The 23,816-nt window shown below is 48.0% G+C and overlaps 1 protein-coding gene across 1 annotated transcript in view; it reads left to right on the top strand.

The window, feature by feature from the left end:
- Positions 1 to 23,816, top strand: part of SCFD2 (sec1 family domain containing 2) — a 430,377-nt gene that overhangs the window by 403,037 nt on the left and 3,524 nt on the right. Inside the window, exon 8 of the mRNA XM_003482381.4 lies at positions 12,451 to 12,570. Coding sequence (XP_003482429.2) covers positions 12,451 to 12,570 — 120 coding nt within the window. The remainder of the gene's footprint in view (positions 1 to 12,450; positions 12,571 to 23,816) is intronic.

Here is a 23,816-nt window from a genome sequence, read left to right as displayed (position 1 = left end):
CCTCATTGGCGTCAGACTGCAACTTGTTAAAATCACTTTCTTTCTGGCCTTAGCCTGCTTTCCTGTATAAATCACTCGCCAGAGAAGTCTTTCATCCCCACCTGTTCTGATTATCAGTTGGTACATAAGAAGCTGTGTCAAACCACTGGCTTAAAATATTATCTCTCACTTATTTTGTTCATGAATCTGCACTCTGGGCAGAGCTCAGCAGAGAAGCATCTGCCTCTAAGCTGGTGCATTTGCGTGGTCAGCAGGTTGATGCCGACTGTCCGCTGGTAGCGCATCCTGGCCTGTGAGCTCGAGGGCTCCGTTCCTCTCCATACCGGCCTCTCCATATGGCCTGAACTTCTTCACAACATGGCAGCTGAATTCCAGGGACAGGTCTCCTAAGAGAGAGCCAGGTGGAAGCCCCAGAAGCCACATAGCCTCACTCCCACAGAGCCCTGTGGCTCGAGGCAGTCACAAATGCCCCCTGGATCCAAGGGGAGGGACATACTCTCTTTCTATTCAAAAGGGAACCAGAGCACAAAGAGGAGAAAATACCACCGCAGCCTCTTTTGGAAAACACAACCTGCACTCTGCCTAACTGTAGGCTTGGCTGTCCAGCCTGGCAGCGACAGTGTTTGGCCAATGCTGGGAATTTTCCCTTCAATCCAGAGGACAGAAAATTCACACATGCTTCTGACCCGATTTCAAACTAAGTGATCCCAGAAAGGCTTTGGTAATGAAAGGCATGCCTGTTATTTGCCCATAATCTTTTTAAATAATATAATCTTTTTAAGAAAAAACTTTCTGAGTGATGAGACACCATAGAAATTTTTATTTTTTTTTAAATGAACAAAGACTCTGTTTTTCTTGTTTTTTAGGTATTGTCATACCGTCACCATTCTTTGAGCTTTGACAACCCTCTTGTGCCTCTAACTTTTCCATTCCATGGTTTCTTTCCATGGTCTTTGGTCTCGTCTGTCAAATTGTTTCAGTTTGCCTCGTTCATGTTTTCCTTGGAGTGGCTGGAATATTTTGAGTTGTAGGATCTGCTCTCCCACCCTCACCCCATTGGGCCCCACGGGTAAAGCAGACAAGCTGGGAAGAAGAGCAGGGCACCCATGAGAACATTCTTCCTGTGGTTCTGAGAGGAGGTTTCGAGTCAGCTCAATGCACTCCTCCAGCAGAGGCTAGACTGCAGAGAGCTGCAGAGAGCTGTCGGCATCAAAGGGCAGAGCCCTGGGGGGCGGGGCGGGCTAGCAACCTGGAAAGAAACAGTTTTGGCAGAACCTGACATTTTTTAAATAGCCAAATCTCTCCAAATGCTTGCGCACAGAGCACCTTGATATCTGTGGAGAAAAGCTCGATAGTGATCTAATAAAGAAATCGAACCATACCTTACTGCTCTCGCAGCAACGTTAATTTAATTTAAAACTAGCATGTCTAATAGGCAGCACTTTGAAAATGCGTTTCTGGAATTTGTGGTTTGGATTACAGTCTCCTGAAAATAATATATTTTATATCTGCTCCATGTGTTTGGACTCTGACTTGTTTTGACTAAAGGACATGATTTGTCAAGATGTTTTCTCTGCTGGAACTGGCGTGAGGAGGGTGGGCTTTATCTAATGAAATTGCACAAGGCCCTTTTACCTTCTTTTATGAGCGTTTTTAAACTCTGTGTTGTTGCTGTTCCATTTCTTATATGGCCATGCTGAATCGGAAGAAAATGAAAGACTTATGAAAAAAAAAAAAAAAAACGTCAGACAGGACCCAGTGCTTGCCTCTGGGCACTTTGGGTTCCTGTGAGAGCTCCATTGCTGAAGGCAGCAGGAGGCAAAGGCCCACAAGGAGAGATGGAGCTACTGCTGAGGCAGGCCCTGAAAAGCCGGAAGTGGTGAGGGGATAATGGTTGAAACACTTCCGGTGGCAGTAAGCTGCCAACAAGTTGCACTAACTTCATCAAAGAAAGTCTTCTTCATGAGGACCGAGGGGTGTCTCCGGGAGCCCAAGAGCAGCAATGCCAGGAGCCTTGGGGCGGAGAACTAGAAAGCCATCGGGAAACCAGACAGTTCTCAGGGAATTGCTGTGCCCAGAAGAAGATGCTGAGTAATAGTCCCAGCATCGTGGAGGTGCTCAGTAAATGCAAGTTGAGCAGATGGCTGGGGAGCCACCCCTTTTGGTGCTTCTTAAGAGCTCAGCTTTGATTGCACCTCATCTGTCTTAGGTCAAGTCTTGATCCCCAGGAAAGGGTCGCAGGTTGGACCAGCTTGGGTCAGGGGCCCCTTCCTGGATCATGCAATCAAGGGTGTGGGGCAAGAGCACACTGTCACTGCATAGCTGCCAGGAGCCCATCGTGGCCTGCAGGTGAAGGAGACTTCACGTGTGGGCTGGGCAGACACCGGCAGATGCGTCTACAGCAGGGGTGAGGCGTGCCGGGAGGATGAAGGGCAGAAATGCTGAGCCTCAGGTGCAGTTTGATGTCAGATTCTTTTTTTTTTTTTTTAATGTCAGATTCTTGGACCGTGAGAGTTGGACACACCCAGAGGCTGTCTAGTCCAGCTTCTCATTTTTTATGTAAGAAAAATGAAGCTCAGAGAGTTCCCATTGTTGCTCTGCAGGTTAAGAACCTGATTAGTATCCATGAGGACGCCAGTTCGATCCCTGGCCTTGCCCAGTGGGTTAAGGATCTGACGTTGCCATGAGCTGTGGTGTTGGTTGCAGATGCAGCTCAGATCCTGTGTTGCTGTGGCTGTGGTGTAGGCTGGAAGCTGTAGCTCCAATTCGACCCCTAGCCTGGCAACTTCCACACTTCCAGGTGTGGCCCTAAAAAGGAGAGGAGAGGAGAGGGACAGAAAGGAAAATAAAGAAAAAGAGACACTCAGAGATGAACTGTTGGCTTAGGTCCATTATGCTTAATGGCATTTCTGACAAGAGGAAAACATCTCTGCATTTGGTGTTTGTTGATGAAATCAGCACAAGTCTTGGAATTTGTTTGCAGTACTATTTATAACCATCGTTTATATTTTCCTCTCTTAATTACGCTCCATATTATAGCTTGATTTTTGTCTAACATTTGCTAAATATGATCCATAAGTTCTACTGGGATGGATTTGGGTAGGAATCATTAAACAAAAACTTGGATTTGACAGCCTTGGTTTTGTCTGCCTGTGAGCAATTATCAAGAGCCTCTTGTGTACTAGTTACTGCTGTGGGTAAGGAAGATAGAGAGACAAACTAGACATCCTACCTGCCACGGCATAGCTTTCATCGGAGAGCTAACAGTTTGTTAGGGAGACAGACAAAAACACTGAGGGGTAGAGTTCCCGCCGTGGCGTAGCAGGATCAGTGGCATCTCTGTAGTGCTGGTTCACAGGTTCGATCCTCGGCCCGGCATAATGGGTTAAGGATCCTGGGTTGCCACAGATGCAGTATAGGTTGCAGCCACACCTCGGATCTGATCGCTGACCCGGGAACTCCACATACCACCGGGAGGCCGAAAACGAAAACAAAACAAAACATTGAGGGTTGTCTGGATGGGGTACAAGGGCACAGAGACGAGGGAGCTCAATCAGGGGAGTCAGAAGAGCTGAATGTGTCCAACCAGTAGGAAAAGTGATGAAATTCAAGGCTCCACCAAAGGAATTCCAGGTAGCTCCAAACAGCTGGAGCTAAGAGCCTTATAGGAGGAGGGGAAGATAAGACAGGAAATAAACAGCAGATCATGAAGGGTTGGAGACTGGATATTTGACCAAAAACAATGAGATTCCACTGAACTTTTTTAGAAATATATAACCAGTGTGTATTTTTTATTTTATTATTATTATTATTTTTTTTTTTTTTTTTTTTTTTGCTTTTTAGGGCCACACCCATAGCACATGGAGGTTCCCAGGCCAGGGGTCGAATCAGAGCTACAGCTGCTGGCCACAGCCACAGCCACAGCAATGGCAGAGCAGTGCCTGTGACCTACACCACAACTCACGGCAACGCCGGATCCTTAACCCACTGAGCAAGGCCAGGGAGCAAACCTGCAACCTCATGGTTCCTAGGCAGGTTTGTTTCCTCTGTTCCACAGTGGGAACTCCTATACCCAGTGTATATTTTATCAAGAACACCTGGCAGCAGTGGTGGGGGTGGACGGGGCCAGACAGGCATCAGGTCGGGGAGCGAAGAAGCAAAGATGAGAGTTGGGGTCAGGTGGGGCTGAGGGTTGAGGGCTGGGGTGCAGCGCTGGTGGGTCCCACAGGACCAGGCATTGATGGGACATGGAAGTAAATGAGAGGATGGCATCCCAGGTCATGCACTCTGTCAGGGGTGCCTGGGTGGAGGCGTTAACATCCTCGCTGACTTGGAATTGGAAATGGAGAAGACATCTTGCATTTTAGAGTTTAGGGGCTTCAGAGGTGGCTTTGCAGCTCAGCAGAGCCTGGCCCAACCATAGCAACCTGGGGGCACTGGCCCATGTGTGGCACAGGACGTGGAGGCAAAAGAGCCATGCAGGGAGGGTGTTTGGGAGGAAAGGCCCAAAAATCGAGAACGCAGTACCTGATGGGGCAGGTCGAGCAAGAGGAGGGACCAGGAGGAAGGAGAGAAACTAAAAGGGCTTAGAAAGCAGAAGGGATGGGGGTGGAGGGAGTTTCTGGAAAGGGGAAGCCATCCGCTGCAGTAGACGTGGCAGGCAGGTCAGGCTAATGACAGAGTGCCTCTGGCAGCATGGAAACCTTTGCAGGTCCCACAAGGAACCTGGTAATTGGCTGATATGGCTGAAGATCTAAAAGTGCAGCATTTTAAGAGATGAGAGCTAGTAAAACTGCTTTCAGTTGGAAGAATCTGTTTATAAATGAGGGAGTGTGGAATGCACCCCACTCTGCTAGGAGACAGGCCTAAATTTCTGTCTGAGCTCTACAGCTTGCTAATTGGAAGACTTCAGACAAGTCACTTCAGCTCTGGAATCCTCACTGTCTCTGTCTGTAAAGTAGAGGGTCTACAGGTTTCATAGATGCTAAGTTTTTTGGGGTTTTTTTTTTGTTTTGTTTTGGTCTTTTTTTAGGGCCGCACCCATGGCATATGGAGGTTCCCAGGCTAGGGGTCCAATCCCACAGGAACGCAGGATCCGAGCCATGTCTGCGACCCACACCACTGCTCATGGCAACACCGGATCCTCAACCCACTGAGCGAGGCCAGGGATTGAACACGTGTCCCCTCATGGATGCTAGTCGTTACCACTGAGCCACAACAGGAACTCCAGATTCTAAGATCACACAACGTAATCCACGCTCCCACCCCCTGCTTCATTATCACCTTCCTTCACTTACCAATTTACTCACAGATTTTTCCTTCCTCCACAACTAAAATGTAAACTCTGCGACAGGAGGGGTTTTTCTCTGCTTTTCTCACTGCTGAGTTCCTGGTGCCCAGAGCAGTGTCTGGCCCGTAGTAATTGTTCAGTAAATATTTGTGAAATGGATGGATGGAAGTGTAAAAAGCAGGAGTTCCCATTGAGGTTCAGTGAGTTAAGAACTGAACTTAGTCTCCAAGAGGATTCGGGTTTGATCCCTGGCCTCACTCCGTGGATTAAGGATCTGGCATTGCCACAAGCTACAGCGTAGGTTGCAGATGTGGCTTGGATCTAGTGTGGCTATGGCTGGGGTGCAAGCCAGGGGCTGCAGCTCTAATTCAACCCTTAGCCCAGGAACTTCCATATGTGGAGGGTGCGGCCCTAAAAAGGCAAAAAAAAAAAAAAAAAAATTAAAAAGCAGTGCCAGATCCGTGGCTGTGGCAGGGCTGTTACTACATCCTGTTGGGAGAAAAGCCATTGCCAAGCCACCTTCAAAGTCAGCAGGCTATTCCCAGGGCCCAGGGTCCTTGGCACCAGCATTCTTGTGGTGCCACCTCCCAACTCCAAGGCCTGCCCATTGCTGGGTGACAGGGGGACCTGACCCTTGCCTGTCCTGGGACGAGTGAGTCATATGCAAAGAGAAGCAGACTGGCAGGGAACCAGCAGCCGGATTCCCGGACCGCCTGGAGAACTGCACAGAAATGGGGGGCGGGGGGGGGGCGCCGAGGAAACTGTTCTTATAGAAACCAGTCAGGACATCAAAGAGCCGTCTCGGGCCACAGCTGCAAAGAAGGTGTCAGCAACCTCTGCTTCAAAGGCAGGGTGGACGATGGGGAGACACTGTCTTCTCCGACCAGAGCCGATGTCTTCAAATCACAGCTGGCGAAGGTTTAGAAAAAGAAAGAACGAACAGTGAGTCAGACACGCTTTTATTAATCTGTGCGTTTGTGCTGGCAGTAATGACACTTAAATCTTTCATCTTCCCCCGTGCGTGCCTTCCCCCCCGTGAACCCTCATACAAATGGGACTCAGCCGAGTGTGGCTGATTATAAGGAATGTGCTATTCTGATGGAAAAGCCTGAAGAGACTCCATCTCCCAAGAGCCTGCCGCCTTGACACATTCTAAAAGGAAATCTGGTATCAAAACATAAATCTAAACAGAAACCAGAATAGCAAACAGCAACATGCATTAATGGGGCCTGTTGATTTGTACCAAAGTCAACATTCCCTCCACTCCCGGGGCCCAAGGGTATGATTCTTTGTCACTGATGTTCGTTTCTTTTTTCCTTTTCATCTTTCAATACATCCTTCCAAGATCCCCCCCAATGTTCTTCCGTGTCCAGACTCTCTTATGGGAAGCACATGTCTTTGGAAACATCCTGTATCACTTGAAGTTCTGGAGCCAGTGTATTTCTACCCCAGGATTAAGTGAGAAACAGTTGTTTGTAGGGCTGGAAGAACCTGGGGTCCATTACTCTGCCGGGAAGAACCACGCATAAAGCAAAGAGAGAGTGTGTAAGAGATCTCTTAAAAGGACATTTCCAGGAAACGGTGGACCTCATTCATGCATGCATTTTATTTATGCAACATTTGTTGGAAGTTTACCATGAGCTAGCTCTAAGCTCAGAGCCCCACATCCCGAGATAAATCTGGTCAGACCCTACCCTCCAGCAGCATACAGTCCAGGAGAGGAGATAGGCAGTTCTATTGAGGGAGAAGTCAGGTTTGCCAAGGCCAAGGCAGAGGTATCTGTTAGATTTGGGTCACAGGGCAGGAGTTGTGAGGTGGTTATGGAGAATTTTTAGAAGCAAGGATGCCTTTTAAAAAGAGAATGACCCAACAATCCCACTCTTGGACATGTATCCAGACAAAAATTTCCTTAAAAAAGACACATGCACCCCACGTTCATTGCAGCACTATTCACAATAACCAAGACATGGAAACAACCCAAATGTCCATCAGCAGATGATTGGATTAGGAAGATGTGGTATATATACACAATGGAATACTACTCAGCCATAAAAAAGAATGAAATAATGCCATTTGCAGCAACATGGATGGAACTAGAGACTCTCATACTGAGTGAAGTAAGTCAGAAAAAGGCAATACCATATGATATCACATATATGGAATCTAATATATGGCACAAATGAACCTTTCCACAGAAAAGAAAACCATGGACTTGGAGAATAGACTTGTGGTTGCCAAGGGGGAGAGGGAGGGAGTGGGGTGGATGGGGAGCTTGGGGTTAATAGATGCAAACTCCTGCCTTTGGAATGGATTAGCCATGAGATCCTGCTGTGTAGCACTGGGAACTATGTCTAGTCACTTATGATGGAGCATGATAATGTGAGAAAATAGAATGTGTACATGTATATGTAACTGGGTCACCATGCTATACAGTAGGAAAAAAAATTGTATTGGGGAAATAATTTAAAAAAAAAAGAAATGTGAAAAAAAGAGTAAGACAATAAATAAATAAATAAATAAATAAATAAATAAATAAATAGAGTAAGAGCACAGTTCCCGTTGTGGCGCCATAGGATCAGCAGCGTCTCTGCAGCACCAGGATGCAGGTTCAATCCCCGGCTCAGCACAGTGGTTAAAGGATCCAGTGTTGCTAAACCTGCAGCATAGGTCACAACTGTGGCTCAGATCTGATCCCTGGCCCGGTAACTCCATATGCCGCGGGATGGCCAAAAAGAAAAAGAAACAAATAAAGAGAGTAAGAGGGAAGGAGGTAAAGAAAGGGAGGCGAGGGTACTTTATCCAGAGGAAACTGTCCATGTCACATAAAACAATATGATGTAGATGATGCTGACACAGTTTAATAGTTGGAATATTATGGGCCCAGACAAAGGCAAACACCCACTGGTGTGGTCCCAGCCAATGCCTGTGAGCTGCAGGAAAAATCTCCAGAATATATCATTGAGCAGAAAAGCAGAGGATGATCTTGAATGCAGAAGTCAAGATGACAGTTACCCCCTGGTGAGGGGTAACTGAGAGGGGCCTGAGAGGGGCTCCAGGGTGCTGGCTTCCAGGGTACCAGTCACATGGGTTTGTTTAGTTTGTGCAAATAAACTGATCTGGACACTAGTGGATAAAGGCACTTTTCAGTGCAAATGCTCAGTCAAGTGGTGTACATTTAGCAAAATGTTAAAAAAAAAAAATACCATGCATTCATGGATGGCACAAGACCTTGTGAGTGCCTCCAGCAAATAGTGTGTATGGAGAAGATGAAAATAGAAACATAAAGCAAAGCCATGTGAGAAGAGCCTTCGATGCTGAGTTGGGGAATCTGAACTTTATTTTCAGAGTTAGGAGGCTCCCTGGAGAGAATGTGAGCATGTGACGGAGCTGAGGGGTGTTTAAGAGTGAGGCCTCTGGAGTTTAGCTCCTGGCTCCATGATTTCATCCCCATGTGTAAAGTGTCCTCATCTGCAAAATACATCAATGGTTGTGTTTGCCTGCTAAGGATTTTTGAGCATCAAATAAGGTAATGCAAAAGAAAAAATAGTATAATGCCTGCTATATTCAATAATGAATATATGCATTTTAGAAAGCTTTCTCAGGCAGGAATAAAGAGAATGAATGGGGGCAGGGGCGGGGGCGTGACCAGACCATAGACAGGCAGAGAAATTAGGAGGCTGTTAACAATAATCTAGTGAAGAAGGAATGAGAGCCCACCTAGAACAGGCATGATGGAAATCAAATCAAGTCAGTAAATTGGAGGGGGGAGAATTAACAGGACTTGATCTGGAAGATGAACAAGACAGCCAAGTCCAGGGTGACTCTCAGGAGTCTGGCTCGGGTGATGGTGAAGGTGGTGATGCTGTTAGAAAGTCAAGAGAAGGAATAGATTAGGAGAAGGTCAAGCATCAAATTTGAAGTCTGGGTATTCCCATCGTGGCTCAGTGGAAACGAATCGGACTAGTATCCATAAGGACGCAGGTTCGATCCCTGGCCTTGCTCAGTGGGTTAAAGATCCATGAGCTGTGGTGTAAGTTCAGATGTGGCCTGGATCCTGCATTGCTGTGGCTGTGGTGTAGGCCGGCAGCTACAGCTCCGATTTGACCCCTAGCCTGGGAACCTCCATATGCCGCAGGTGCAGCCCTAAAGAAAAAAAAAAAAAAATTGAAATCTGTTTAGGGATCTCGGGAAGCATCCAGGTGGGGATGGCCACAGGAACTCAATAGAGATGCTAAAGACATAGACTTGGAATGTATATAAAAGATAACTGAAGGCCTGTGGGTAGATGAGTCCTCGAGTGAGAAGAGCGAGGGGCCAGAGATGGAGCCCTAAGGAGCATTGACACTTAGAGCGCAGACAAAGAAAAGGGACCCCTGAGGAAATTTGAGAAGAAACCCTTGGAAAGGTAGAAGGAGAACTGAGAGAGTGTGCTCTTGTGGTGGCCAAGAAGGGTGTCCTTAACTGTGACTGATGCCACAGCAATGTCCCGTTAAATGAAGACGGAAGAGTGTCCATTGACTCCTGCGTATGATGGCCATTGGTGACAGCAGTGAGAGCAATACCAGGGGAACATGGGACCCAAGCAGGACAGCCGTGGGTGTGTGGCACTTGGACTGGAAGGAAACCATCAGCAAATGCAGTCAAGGGAAAGGAGCTCCAGGCAGAACACTAGGGGGTGGCATGGGGAGCTGAGAATCTTTTTCTAAAGATCAAAGAGTTCTGTAGCTTTTCCCAGGATTCACCATCACTGCTCATTGTGAAAAAAATTTAGACCTACCTTTCCTTTTTGTGTTTTTTGTTTTTTGGAGTTTTTTTGTTGTTGTTGTTGTTTGTTTTGTTTTGTTTTTTTGTCTTTTTAGGCCGCACCCAAGGCATATGGAGGTTCCCAGGCTAGGGGTCCATTCGGAGCTGTTGCTGCCAGCCTACTTCACAGCCACAGCAATGCCAGATCCGAGCTGCGTCTGCAACCTACATCACAGCTCTCCGATCCTTAACCCACTGAGCAAGGCCAGGGATCAAACCCACAACCTCACGATTCCTAGTCGGATTTGTCTAAGCTGCGCCAAAACGGGAACTTCGTGTTCAGCATTTATATAGCTGTGCGCCTGTCTTTCCTCTCCTTCCCTCCCTCTCCATTCTGAGCTTCCTCTCCAAGAGCGGAGGAGTACCTTACATAACTGGAAACAATGTATTAGGTTCTTAAGAGGTTTTAAAATAAGACATTGAAAAGTGGGTATATTTAGGCAAAGGATTCCAAAGAACTGAGTTGAGTTCCCACTGTGGCCCTGCGGTAATGAACCCAACTAGCATCCATGAGGATTCGGGTTCGATCCCTGGCCTTGCTCCGTGGGATCTGGCATAGCCGTGAGCTGTGGTATAGATCACAGACGTGGCTGGATCCTGCCTTACTGTGGCTGTGGTGTAGGCTGGCAGCTGAAGCTCTGATTCAACCCCTAGCCTGGAACTTCCATATGCCATGGGTGCAGCCCTAAAAAAGCAAAAAAGAAAGAACTGAGGGCTTCCTCTCTTCCGCCCAGCCTGCTGCCCCCCGCTGCTCCCCCCAGGGCTGTCCCTTGCCTCAAAGATGGCTTGTGTGTTAGTGGGTGTGAATGAGTGCCTGCACTGGCCGCCTTTGTCCACCCTGTCCTGGCTGGAGTCAGGCCTGTTTCTCCCACCTCTGGCATCAGTGGCTCTGTGGGCAGCAGACAGCATCCTTCCTATAGTGCCCTGGCTGGACCTCCACCCTGCTCCCCAGCCTGGTGAAGACTCGCTTGCAGAACTTGGCTCACACCACCTCTGCCCACTCCTTACCAAACTAACCCCCACTTCCAGAGAGCACTCAAAACACACTGTCTTCAGAACCCCCTCTTGTCCCCTTCAGTTAGCCGCTCAGTCTATATGTTGGCATTGTGCATTTCCTGAGATGTTACTGGGAGACATTCTCATTTTAATTCTTTTTTTTTTTTTTTTTTGGCTTTTTGCCATTTCTAGGGCCACTCCCATGGCATATAGAGGTTCCCAGGCTAGGGGTCCAATCGGAGCTGTAGCCACTGGCCTACACCGCAGCTCATGGCAACACCGGATCCTCAACCCACTGAGCAAGGCCAGGGTCAAATCCGAAACCTCATGATTCCTAGTCGGATTCGTTAACCACTGAGCCATGACGGGAACTCCTCATTTTACTTCTTTATATACTTGGCCTCACGGGTGAAATCGTAAGGCACCAGGAGGACTTTTCTGCAACATTCTGCCATGTGCCACGTAGAGCAAGTCCTCAGCTGAGGCTGGTTTGCAGAAGATAAAGGTGTGAGGTCTGCACTTGAGGGTGGGCACTGGGCTCCTGCATCTTTGTACACCCTCGGCACTCCCTCCCTAGGGCTTTGACCGTCTGCCCACTCCACAGGCACTTATTAAGCACCTACTCTGTACCAGAAACTGCACTGGGTACTCTGGGAATTCTGCAGTGACCCAGGCAGACAAAATCAGGCCTCATGGAATTTATGTTCCAATAGAGGAGACGCCATCAAAGAAACAAATAGATGAACGAACAAACAAGGACAATGAGCTCAGGTGTGGCAGGTGCTTGGGAGGAAACGCACAGATGCACAGAGCTCTGTAAGGCAGGAGCGTGTTCGTGCTGAGACCTGCAGACTGAATGGGAAGGGAAAGTGGCCCTTCAGTCTTCTCTCTTTGCTTAGTAGCCCCCACTTCTTTAACTCTTCCTTCAATAAAATGGGCTTTTTTTTCTCCTGTCTTTTAGGGTTGCACCCTTGGCATATGGAGGTTCCCAGGCTAGGGGTCCAATCAGAGCTATAGCTGCTGGACTACACCACAGCCACAGCAACACCAGATCTGAGCTGCATCTGTGACCTACACCACAGCTCACAGCAACACCGGATCCTTAACCCACTGAGCAAGGCCAGAGATTGAACCCGCATCCACATGCATACTAGTCAGGTTCTTAGCCCGCTGAGCCACAGCGGGAACTCCAAAACATGCTTATTTAAAGGGACGTAGGCAGGTGACGTGCTATCCATGTTCCTGGCCAGTGGGTTCACAGACCCCTACCACACCTGACCCCCTAACACATCATAGTCTCTCTGAGTGTTGTTCCTCTCACCTGAAGATACCTCTGACCCTGGTGGTGGTTTGTTTTGCAGGTGAGCCGGCCTCATCCCAGCGACCACCCTCTCCTGATCCTCTTCGTGGTGGGCGGGGTCACAGTCTCGGAAGCCAAAATGATCAAAGACCTTGTGCCATCTCTGAAGCCAGGAACTCAGGTACTGCGTCCTCGGTGATATGATCTGAACGGGAGACCTGAGGCAGGAGGGGGAAGGATGAGCCAGGACCCCGACTAGGCTTCCCAGTGCTTTCCATCCCCACCTGCCTGCTTCTCTGCACCCACTCCTTCTGCCTGTCCTGGACTGCCATGCTCGGGTGTGGGTGCGGACAGCAGGGAGACCTCTCCTACTCCTGGGTGGCCAGGGTGCTGCTCCCAATGCCTAAAGGGCATGTGTTCTCTGGTGTCCAAACAACAGTTAATCACTCAAGAGTCTGCACTGCTTTCCAGGCTCCAGGTAATTGAGGGTGGCTCTGGGGGACCACCAGGGAGCGTGGCTAGCAGGGAGCGTGGCTCCCAGGGCTGGGGCAGTCTGGGAAGGCACGTTGTCAAGACAACGACACCTGTAGTATCTTTCTCCTCCACAACCTCCCGCCAGGTCCCATCTCACTCCCCACACAAATGCCCAGTGGTTGAGCCCTCTTGGTTTCACAGGCCCAAGTTCAAACCCTACCTTGGCCATTTATTATTTACTAGCCAGGGATCAGAGTGAGAAAAGCCCTTGCTTTTTCCTTTAGGTGATGGGGCGGTGTGGCTGTGAGTCTTAAATCAGACAAGGGAGAGAAGGTGCTTCTTAGCAGGGTGCCTGGCACTAGCCCTCAGTAACGGGGGCTGTGGATGTTATTATTAACCCTTTCTGAGCTCCTGCCTCACAGGCAAGGCTGAGGCTTCCAAGGAGAGGGACTTAGGGAAAGTCAGGGACTTTCCTGCTGCTGGGAGCTCTAATCCTGCTGATGAAGCAGAGCCTGTAACTCTAAGAACCTATAAGACAAAACCCTTGCCTTAGTGGATTGCCTCAAACAGAGCCTGAGATGGAGCAATCGTGGAGGGAGAAAAGCCCGAAAAGGGTGCACTGCTGGCCTGGTTACTGCTCCAGGCAATGGAAGCTCTGCCCTCAGGGCCAAGGGGCCTCTGAACAGTCCTGCTGGGGGACAGGGACCCTGCAGCATCTTCCCCCCACCCCCCACCCCGCATGATGGAGACTGGCCTCTTGGGTGTCTGTCTTCAGCTCTGTGCCACGTCTGCATACAGCTAGCATCTTTCTGTGGTTTGGGGAAAGCAGAATAGAGATATGAGTGCGGGGTTCATGTAGGATGTCAGCTCTTGTGGGGGACTGTCCACCACGAGGGCACAGAGCCCAGGCAGTGCACCAGCCATGCCTGGCAGTGGGGGGAGGGGGAGAAGGGAGGTACCAGGATCCTGTCTCCCACCTCCATGTGCTCACTCGTACATACGTATCCACTTGGCCAGCCCACGAGCCCCCTTCCTTCTTGCCTGCCATGAAGCCCTACCTGCTGTTCCAGGCCCTACCTGCTGTTCTAGGCCCTTCCCTCATCTACAATCTGTATTCTGAGGTGCCACACTAGGAAAACTGCTGACTGCTTTCCACTTGCTTCCTCAAGCCAATGGGAATTTCTTGAGGACAAAGTCTGAGCCTTCCCAGATCTGAGCAGCATAGGGCAGGAGCTTTATAAGCCTTGTGGTCTGATGGCTTGATTCCAGGCAGGAGAACTGGCTTGGTGTTGGGGTGGCCAGGCAATGTAGAGAGGGCCCAGTCCCTGTGGGTCTCCAGACACCCAACAAAGAAAGGCGACCCAAGTGTCTAGGGGGCCACAGTAGGTAGGTTCTTGAACAGGGGAGTTACTGGTCATTGGCTGTGACTGTTTCTTTTATTTTCTTTTTTATTTTTTTTAAGAGCCGCATCCACAGCATATGGAAGTTCCCATGGGGTCAAACTGGAGCTGTAGCTGTGCCAGCCTACACCACAGCCACAGCAACACAGGACCTGAGCCACGTCTGCAACCTACACCACAGCTCACGGCAACGTGGGATCCCCGACCCACTGAGCAAGGCCAGGAATCGAACCCACATCCTTCTGGATACTAGTCAGGTTCATTGCCACTGCACTACAATGGGAACGCCTGGCTGTGACTGTTTCTGCTGTTGTAACACCTGCCACGGTCAGAGCGGGTGGAATTTCTGATGAAATGGTCATTTCTGCCTCGTTTCCACCCTTTCTGTCAGCAGCGTTCAGGATCTGTTTAGTGAGCAATCAGCTTTCTGAGCAAGATGTTCTTTTTTAATCAGCAAGCCTACTCCTCACTGCCCCTAATATGGTGAGGGAACTCTCAGCTCTTCTGCACAGTGATGCATTGTAACAGCCTGACAGACGTGTTAATCCCCACCCCCTAAAAGGATCAAATGGACCTGTTTTCAAAGCCGTGTGACCTGAGTTTGGCAACAGAGACCCGGAATCTGCTGTGGCTCAGTGGCTTGGCTGCATTCTGACTGACCTCATGCTCAATCATCTGCAGAGAGAGTGGCTCAAAGAATTGGGGGCTTAAGGAGCAGTCTGGCCTGCCGCTCGTCCTTTGTGCAAAAAGTACCCCCTGAAGAGTTAACAGGCCCTAGGAAGATTCCAAAGAGGACTTATTTGGAGGTCCTGTCGTGGCACAGCAGAACTAAATCCGACCAGTAACCATGAGGTCGAGGGTTTGATCCCAGGCCTTGCTCAGTGGGTTGAGGATCTGGTGTTGCCGAGAGCTGTGGTGTAGGTCGCAGACGTGGCTCGGATCCCGAGTTGCTGTGGCTGGGGCGTAGGCCAAGGCCGGTAGCGGCAGCTCTGATTCGACTCACCCCCTAGCCTGGGAACCTCCATATGATGCAGGTGCAACCCTAAAATGCAAAAAAAAAAAAAAAAGGATTTCTTTACCCTTCATCTCCAGGTTTGTGAAAGGAGATGGATTACCTACTTATTTGCTGGGGTGACACCTTCAGAGGCAGATCACCTGTCATTAGTCCTCCGTAGACTCACAGCTAACTGCCCAGATCTGAGATGAGTCCAGCCCCTGACCTTTAGAGGTACAGTGGGGTTAGGCCTGGACGCTCTGGCTGTACACAAAAAGGCAGGGGCACTTCTGCCAGAGTTCACGTGGGCACTAACTCAAGAGGTAGCTTCCTCTGAAGCCGTGCACTAGCACAGCCCCAAACACATGTCTGGCACCCCAGAGAGGGACTCTGACTTGACTATTGATGTGAACAGCGATGATACACGTAGCTCATACTGCCGTCTTTAATATTCATTCAGCCTGGAGTTCCCGTCGTGGCGCAGTGGTTAACGAATTCGACTAGGAACCATGAGATTGCAGATTCGGTCCCTGGCCTTGCTCAGTGGGTTAAGGGTCTGGCGTTGCTGTGAGCTGTGGTGTAGGTTGCAGACGCAGCTCAGATCCCGCATTGCTGTGGCTCTGGCGTAGGCCAGTGGCTACAGCTCCGATTGGACCCCCAGCCTGGGAACCTCCATATGCCACGGGAGCGGCCTAAGAAATGGCAAAAACACACACACACATAAAATTCAGCCTGCACGGAAAGGTCCCCAGTGATGAGGATTTGCCCCTCCCCCGCAGCCTACCTGAGTCCCTGAAGCTTTGGCTCCCAGGGAATCCAAAACCCACCCCCTTGAAGTGCTTTCCCACCAGTGGTGCCTCTAGCTCCTGTGCCACATAGAATCTACGAGCAAATCAGGCTCAGGCCTCCTCCACGGGCCCTCCCCTTTTTGGTCTTTTAAAGCCGCACCCATGGCATATGGAGGTTTCCAGACTAGGGATCCAACCAGAGCTGTAGCCGCCGGCCTATACCACAGCCACAGCAACACCAGATCCATAACCCACTGATCAAGGCCAGGAATCAAACCTGCGTCCTCATGGATGCTAGTCAGATTCATTTCCGTTGAGCCACAATGGGATCTCCTGCAGTTATTTTAATTCTAGCATCTCAAACAGGGTCTGGTACCAGGTGTCATGATTATTCATTGCATGTTGAATATTGAAAACTAGAAACTGTACTTGCATCATGGCAGCATAAGACAAAAGCTTTTCTGAAGATTCTACCAACCTGTTATTGATTCTGAGATGAGGGACAACTGAAACTGCTCTGTCCTTTGTATCCATTTCTGTGACCTGTATCTATTCTATATCCACATGGATGCTTTTTGGACTCAGGTACAGGAACCTAGAATCATGTCTCTTAAGTCGAACTAGTCGATTATTCAGTGAATATCTATTGAACATCTAACCTTTGCCGAGCACTGTTCTTTGTCCTGAGGATAGAGCCGTGGCCAAGCTAGACTTGTTCCTCTTTCCATGGAACTTAGATCCTAATAGTGAGTGACTGACATTAAACACGGCAGCTCCAGCCAGATGTGAGTGTCCCAGGAACACAGGCAGGTGCTATGGTGGAAATACCTGGAGGGGGAGGGGCCTTCAGATGGCACGAGCCCCCTCTGGGGAGGTGAAGGCTGGCGAGCTGAGATTTGCCGGGCATTCGGGGATCCTCTCTTCAGTGGAACTGCTGAAAGAAGCCACTTAATCCGGGGAGTTCCCATTATGGCTCAGAGGGTTAAGAACCCGACATCATGTAGGTGAGGTTTCAGGTTTCATCCTTGGCCCCCGGGGAACATTCATATGCTGTGGGTGTGGCCGAAAATAAATTAAAAAAAAAAAAAGGCACATTCGGAAATGAATTCTCTTTCACAAGAAGTGATCAGGAGAGCATGAAACAGTGGAATCTGGAAACCATGTTAACGCCACTGGTCCTAGAAGGCTATTGTCATACTCTGCAATGGGCCTTGTCTCTACTCTCTGCCTGTGGTTGCTGATAACCGGGCTGATGGGAGAAAACGGGCAGCTGGACGAGGCCCTCTTTTGTAACAACAAAGAAGGGATCAAAGAAGGAACCTGTCCACCCCACCCCAAACAGCCTCAGCCAGAAGCCCAAGAGGCTCGCCCTGGCTCTGGAGCACCTGTGCCCAGCATCAGCCTCTCTCACTCGCCGCCTAATGTGGGGCTCTGTGCCCAGACAGCACTGCAGGCTGAACCCTGTTGCTGGGTAGTGGCCAAGAGGCCAGCAGAAGCAAGCCTGGGATTACGCGAGGAAAATAACAGGGAGGGACCGTCCCAGAAAAAACAGGGACAGGCCAGCTCAGAAAACAGGAAGACCAAATGGGCAAGCTGACCCTGCCATCATGGCACTTTGCGGACTGGTGCACATTGCATCAGCATGTGCATCTCCATTCCTGAGGCTGCTCCTTCAGTGAGAAGGAAATAGGGAAAAAAAAAAAAAAAAAAAAAGGAGGCCCAGAAATATGCTCACACACATACAATGTTACACACCTGTAGAGGTTTGAGGATACCTAAATCCTGCCTCTAAACCCTGGTTCCCAGTTATTCTTTTTTGTTGATTTTTTCGGTTTAGTTTAATTTTTATTTTATATTATAGCTGGTTTACAGTGTGGGTTTATTAGTTTCAGGTGTACAGCAACGTGATTCACATGATATATTTATACCTATACATATGTCCAATTTGTTTCCAGACTCTTTTCCCATATAGGTTATTATAAATTGTTGAGTAGAGGTCCCTGTGCTACACAGTAGGTCCCTGTTGATTATCTATTTTATATATAGTAATGTATATATGTTAATCCTGTATTCCTACTTTATCCGCCCACCCCCATCTTTCCCCTTTGGTAACCCTAAGTTTGTTTTCTATGTCTGTGACTGTTTTTGTTTTTAAATAAGTTCATTTGTACCATTTTTTTTAAGATTCCACATATAAGTGATATCATATATTTGTTTTTCTCCATCTGACTTAGTATGATAATCTCTAGGTCTATCCAGTTTTGCTACAGATGGCATTATTTCATTTGTGTGTGTGTGTGTGTGTGTGTGTGTGTATGTGTATGTGTATCACATCTTCCTTATTCATTCATCTGTCTGTGGACATGTACGTGGCTTCCATGTCTTGGCTATTGTAAATAGTGCCATAGCGAATATTGGGGTGCATGTATCTTTTCAAATTATGGTTCTCTGGATATATGCCCAGGTGTGGGAATGCTAGAACATATGGGAGTTCTACTTTTAGTTTTTTAAGGAACCCCTATACTTTTTTCCATAGTGGTTGTACCAGTTTACATGCCCAGCAACACTCAGGAAGGTTTCCTTTTCTCCACACCCTCTCCAGCATTTATTGCTTGTAAACTTCTTGACGATGGCCATTCTTACCAGTATGAGGTGAACCCTTATTTATTGTCGTTTTGGTTTGTATCTCTCTAATACTTAGAGATGTTGAGCATCTTTTCATGTACTTTTTGGGCATCTGTATGTCTTCTTTGAAGAAATGTCTCTTTAGATTATCTGCCCATTTTTTTGATGGGGTTGTTTGTTTTTTTGATAGAGAGCTGCAGGAGATGAATGTATATTTTAGAGATTAACCCCTTCCCAGTTGCATTGTTTGCAAATATTTTCTCCCATTCTGTGGGTTGTCTTTTTGTTTTGTTTATGGTTTCTTTTGCTGTGCAAAAGCTTTGAAGTTTAGTTAGGTCCCATTTGTTTATTTTTGGTTTTATTTTCATTATTCTAGGAGGTGGATCCAAAAAGACATTGCTGTGATTTGTGGCCGAGAGTGTCCTGCCCATGTTTTCCTCTGAGAGTTTTATAGTATCTAGTCTTACATTTAAGTCTACAATCCATTTGGGGTTTATTTTTGTGTAAGATGTTAGAGAAAGTTCTAATTTCATTCTTTTACATGTAGCTGTCCAGTTTATACAGCACCACGTATTGAAGAGACTGTCTTTTCTCCATTGTATATTCTTGCCCCTTTGTCATAGACTCATTGACCATAGGTACATGGGTTTATTTCTGGACTTTCTAGCCTGTTCCATTGATCTGTATTTCTGATTTGGGGCCAGTACCATAATGTTTTGATGACTATAGCTTTGTAGTGTTGTCTGAAGTCAGGGAGCCAGATTCCTCCAGCTCTGTTTTTCTTTCTCAGGTTGCTTTGGCTTCCAGGTTATTCTAAAATCGATGCAGACCCCAAGGAGCAGAGTCAAGCAACTTTTTTTTCCATATACTTTATTATGAAATTTCTTACTCTAAGGAAACTATCCATGGAATTAAAATTTTTTCCTTTTACCTGAGTTAGCTTCGGACCTTGTAATTTGAAATAGAAACTTTAGACAAAGTACAGGTCACAGTATTACACATGTTCACATTATTCTTATTAACATTGCCCTTCATGCCTACCCACTTCATGTGTCTTTAATATTTGAACCAATCCTCTTAACAAGACTGAAGGCATTTGCCCTGTAAGGTTCTTGCACTTGTTTTCCCTCAAGTGACTTGTTTTTAAACAACAGAGAGGAGACATCTGAAACCTCACTTGGTTCTCTAGCCTAAGCACAGCACACTTACCCCTGAGGCAATCAGTTTTCCAGAAAGCTCGACGGTGTCCATGTAATCCATCCATCATCCCACTGGTTTAATAATACACACCATTTCTGTTAACACACGTGTGTATGTGCATGTACACATGCAGCCCCTGTGCAAATGGGGAGCAAGTGGTGCCTCAAATATGAGTTGTGCTCAGAAGCCAGTTCATCAGCTGGTTGAATATGCATGTTGGTGCTTATGCATATGAGTTGCTTTTACTGGGAAGCGTCTCCCCAAGTTTAAAAAAAAAAACAAGATAAAAACCATTTTTATCCTCTGTTCTTTTCGATTCACAATGTTAGAGATCAGAGGGATATGGAATCTAAATCCTGGACGGCCAGGCTTCCTCCTTGTTCAGCAGAAATAGAACAGGAAGATGCTGGCACCTACAAATTATAGCGATGGCTGGGAGAAGCGGAAAGTGGGAAGAAGGCTAGCAAGTGGGCTGGGTTCCTCTTGCAGAAGCGTAGGCTGGCTGGGCACCGAGGCCAGCCGTCCCTCTTCCGGCTGGAGCAGAGTGCGTGCACCTGCGCCTGCGCAGAGCCCCAGGCTGCTTTTTAGGGATCTGGTCCAGAGGTGCCCTGGTGCCCTCCGCTCATTTTTCTTTAGGATAGAAATTTTCATCATTGCCTTTGGTTACCTGAGAAAAAGCCAATCTTCTGAAAGGAATTCTTAGATGCTTAATTTGCTTCATGTGACACTTTGGATGACTGTGTTTATAAAATGTAAATTCCAGATCCAGTGGGCCAATTTCAGATTCCTTTAAGTACTTGCTTTTTCATTTTCAAGTGCCTTTTTCCCCAATTTAGCTAGGGTTTTTTGTTGTCATTGTTTTGTTTTTTTAGAATTTTAAGGACTATTTTCGTCAAGAAATGCAGAAATGCCCTTAGTTGAATAGGCTAAAAACCTGAAAAATACTCAAAAGCATTCTGAAGAACAAAAGCTGCCTAAAAAGTGAAAATGCTTAAGGCCCATCAGCTATTATACTGTAAAGGAAGTGTTAGCTGCGTGATCCTGCCTGTTCTTCAGAAAAGGAATTTTAGATAAATGGATTTTCAGTTTACCCAAAGCTATTGAACTACCTCTCACCAGAGCCTCCCAGTGTGAAAAACTTCCTGTTGACGGTGGCTAAACTCACTGCCGCCTCCCTAGTCTTGTTTTCATGCATTCGTTTAATCAGTCACTTGCTAACTCACTTTATCAAGGACCTGCTTAGGTGTCAGACAGTGCTAACAAACAATAAGAAGACTCAGTTAAGGAGCTCCCATTGTGGCTCTGCGGTAATGAGACAGATGAGTATCCAGGAAGATGTGGGTTTTATCGCTGGTGTCACTCAGTGGGTTAAGGATCCGGCATTGCTGTGAGATGTGGTGTAGGCCGGCAGCTGTAGCTCTGATTCAGCCCCTAGCCCGGGGACATCCATATGCCATGGGTGTGGGCCTAAAAAGAAAAAAAAAAGATTCAGTTAAGGAAACGAGAAAAACTGTGATACCAACTGCCCATGGGAACACCTTTAAAATTCAGGGAGGGGTGGTCTGGGAAGGCTTCCTGGAGGTGGTGATGTCTGAGCAGATTGTTAAAGACGACTAAGAGGTCTTCAGGCAAAGAGTGGGGAACCCTCATGCCAGAGGAAGAAGCACCCTCAAAGTCCATTTGTGACCTGCAAATCATTAAGGGTGGCTGGAATGTGGCACCAGTGGTGAGGGGGATGTGGTGGCCCGGGGGGGTGGGATGGAGAGTGCTGAACAGCTAGCAGATTCTAAGTCCTGGAATGCTTTCTGAGAGGGTGGGGAAGAAGTGGCAGGATTTTAAGCCTGTGAATACATACGATCAGAGGTACACTGGGGGATGTTGGCTCCCAACACTACCTCCTCTGCATCAGCCTCAGTGACTGCTGTGAGCTGAATAGAGGAAGGCAGCCGAAGGTGAGAATGGTGACAATGGTGATGACAAAGCAGGTACCATTTTAAGCCCCTCCAGAGCCTGTCATTGTGTGAAGTATTTTGCATATATGGTCACAGCTAATCCTCGTGATGATCATGTGAGTTGTCCATCACTGTTCCCACTTTACAGATGAGGAAATTGAGGCTCGGAGTGATTAAGTAAATCCTCCAGGGTCCAATGTCTGACAAGTGACCAGCTGGGGCCCAGCTCAGGTTGGATTCTCCTAAGTCTGTGCTCTTAGTCCCTCTACTGTCCAGTGAGGGTCCTTGGTCTCAGCTTTCTCCTCTGCTCAAAGACCCCCTCGGTCACTTCACAGGCTACCTTTGCTATCTATCTCTTTTTTTTCCTTCCACGAGTGGGTCCCAGACACCCTCTGGTTCAGTCCTCATGCTGTCTAAATATCCGCGTGTTTTGATGGGAGGGGCCTGGCCTTTGCTCGGGCTCAGTGGAGGGGACCCAACCATAGTCACTGTCAGCAGTGACTGGAAGCCAGCATATGACCTGAGAGGGATGGATTCTTTTGGCTGAGTTATCCCTGCTCTAGAAGTGGCCACATCATCTGAGTCTATAGCCGTTCCCCTCCAAGTTCCGCAACCCGACCCAAAGACAGAGCATCCTGGGGACTCCCTCCAGCCGTTACACTTGCCCTCCCCCGAGCCATCAGGAATCAGGCATCTTGGCCCTGGAACTAAGGACCCCAGGGCTGGTGACAGGCGTGGGGTGGGGTCCGGGTGCTGGTCAGCTCAAGGGCAGGGGAGGGGCCCATGGCCTTCAGCTATTCTGGCAAGAGTCTACCCCAGAGTCTGCAAGGATTTTTGTCTTTATGTTTGCATTTTAAAAAAATATCTGAATAAGTGTGTCTTATCTTGTGGTATATGAATCCTAGCTGTCCACAAGCCTCACCTAAAACTGCATTCAAAATCTTGTGTTCATGAACATCTGAGTATTTTTTTTCAGAGCGTTCTTAGTTTTCATAAGATTCAAAAGGAAACCACAGCCAGTCACAAAGCCACAGTAAAGTAGCAGCTCGGGGAGTTCCCGTTGTGGCTCAGTGGGTTACAAGCCCAGCCAGTATCCATGAGGATGCAGATTCGATCCCTGGCCTCGCTCGGTGGGTTAAGGATCTGGCATGATCTGTGGTGTGTTGCAGGTGTAGCTCAGATCCAACATTGCTGTGGGTGTGGAGTAGGCTGGCAGCTGCAGCTCTGATTCAGTTCCAATTTCAGCCCCTGGCCTGAACTTGCGTTTGCCACAAGTGCAACCCTTAAAAAAAAAAAAGGCAGCTCAATATTGCCGAGCATCTCAAGATCTGTGTGGACTTAGCCTTATGTGTTTTTTTGTTTTGCTTTGTTTTTTGTCTTTATAGAGCCACACCTGTGGCATATGGAGGTTCCCAGGCTAGGGGTCTAATCGGAGCTACAGCTGCCAGCCTACACCACAGCCACAGCAATGTGGGATCCGAGCCGTGTCTGTGACCTACCCCACAGCTCACAGCAACGCTGGATCCTTAACCCACTGAGCGAGGCCAGGGATCGAACCCACAACCTCATGGTTCCTAGTCGGATTCGGCACTTGGCCTTGTGTATATCCAGGCCACGCTGCTATAAGCTCAGGGCTGTAGTTTTCCTTCTGGAATGGGTAGAATGAGCCCCCAAGTGAAGTGACCTTCCCCAGGGCTTGTGGCCCATCAGTGGTGGAGCTGAGCTCTCCTGGGCTCTGACGAGCTTGCTGGTCTGGGCGCCGTCATTCTTAACCATCTATTAGGCCCAACCTAGAAGACCCTAAAGAGTGAGTGGAAACCCTTTCCAGAGCCACATATTCAAATGGTGTCTACACTGCGTGATAAGGGGATGCTAATATTCACTCTGCCCTCAAACGCTTATCACATGGCTTTCAAGGAAAAATGTGAGCACAGATTGCAGTGTATTTTTTTCTGCCAGAAATATGACTTGGCTGACAGTAACTATCTATTTTC

This window comes from Sus scrofa, chromosome 8 (assembly GCF_000003025.6).
Source record: "Sus scrofa isolate TJ Tabasco breed Duroc chromosome 8, Sscrofa11.1, whole genome shotgun sequence".
In the NCBI taxonomy this organism is placed as follows: domain Eukaryota; kingdom Metazoa; phylum Chordata; class Mammalia; order Artiodactyla; family Suidae; genus Sus; species Sus scrofa.
This window is presented reverse-complemented; position numbering and strand designations above follow the sequence as displayed.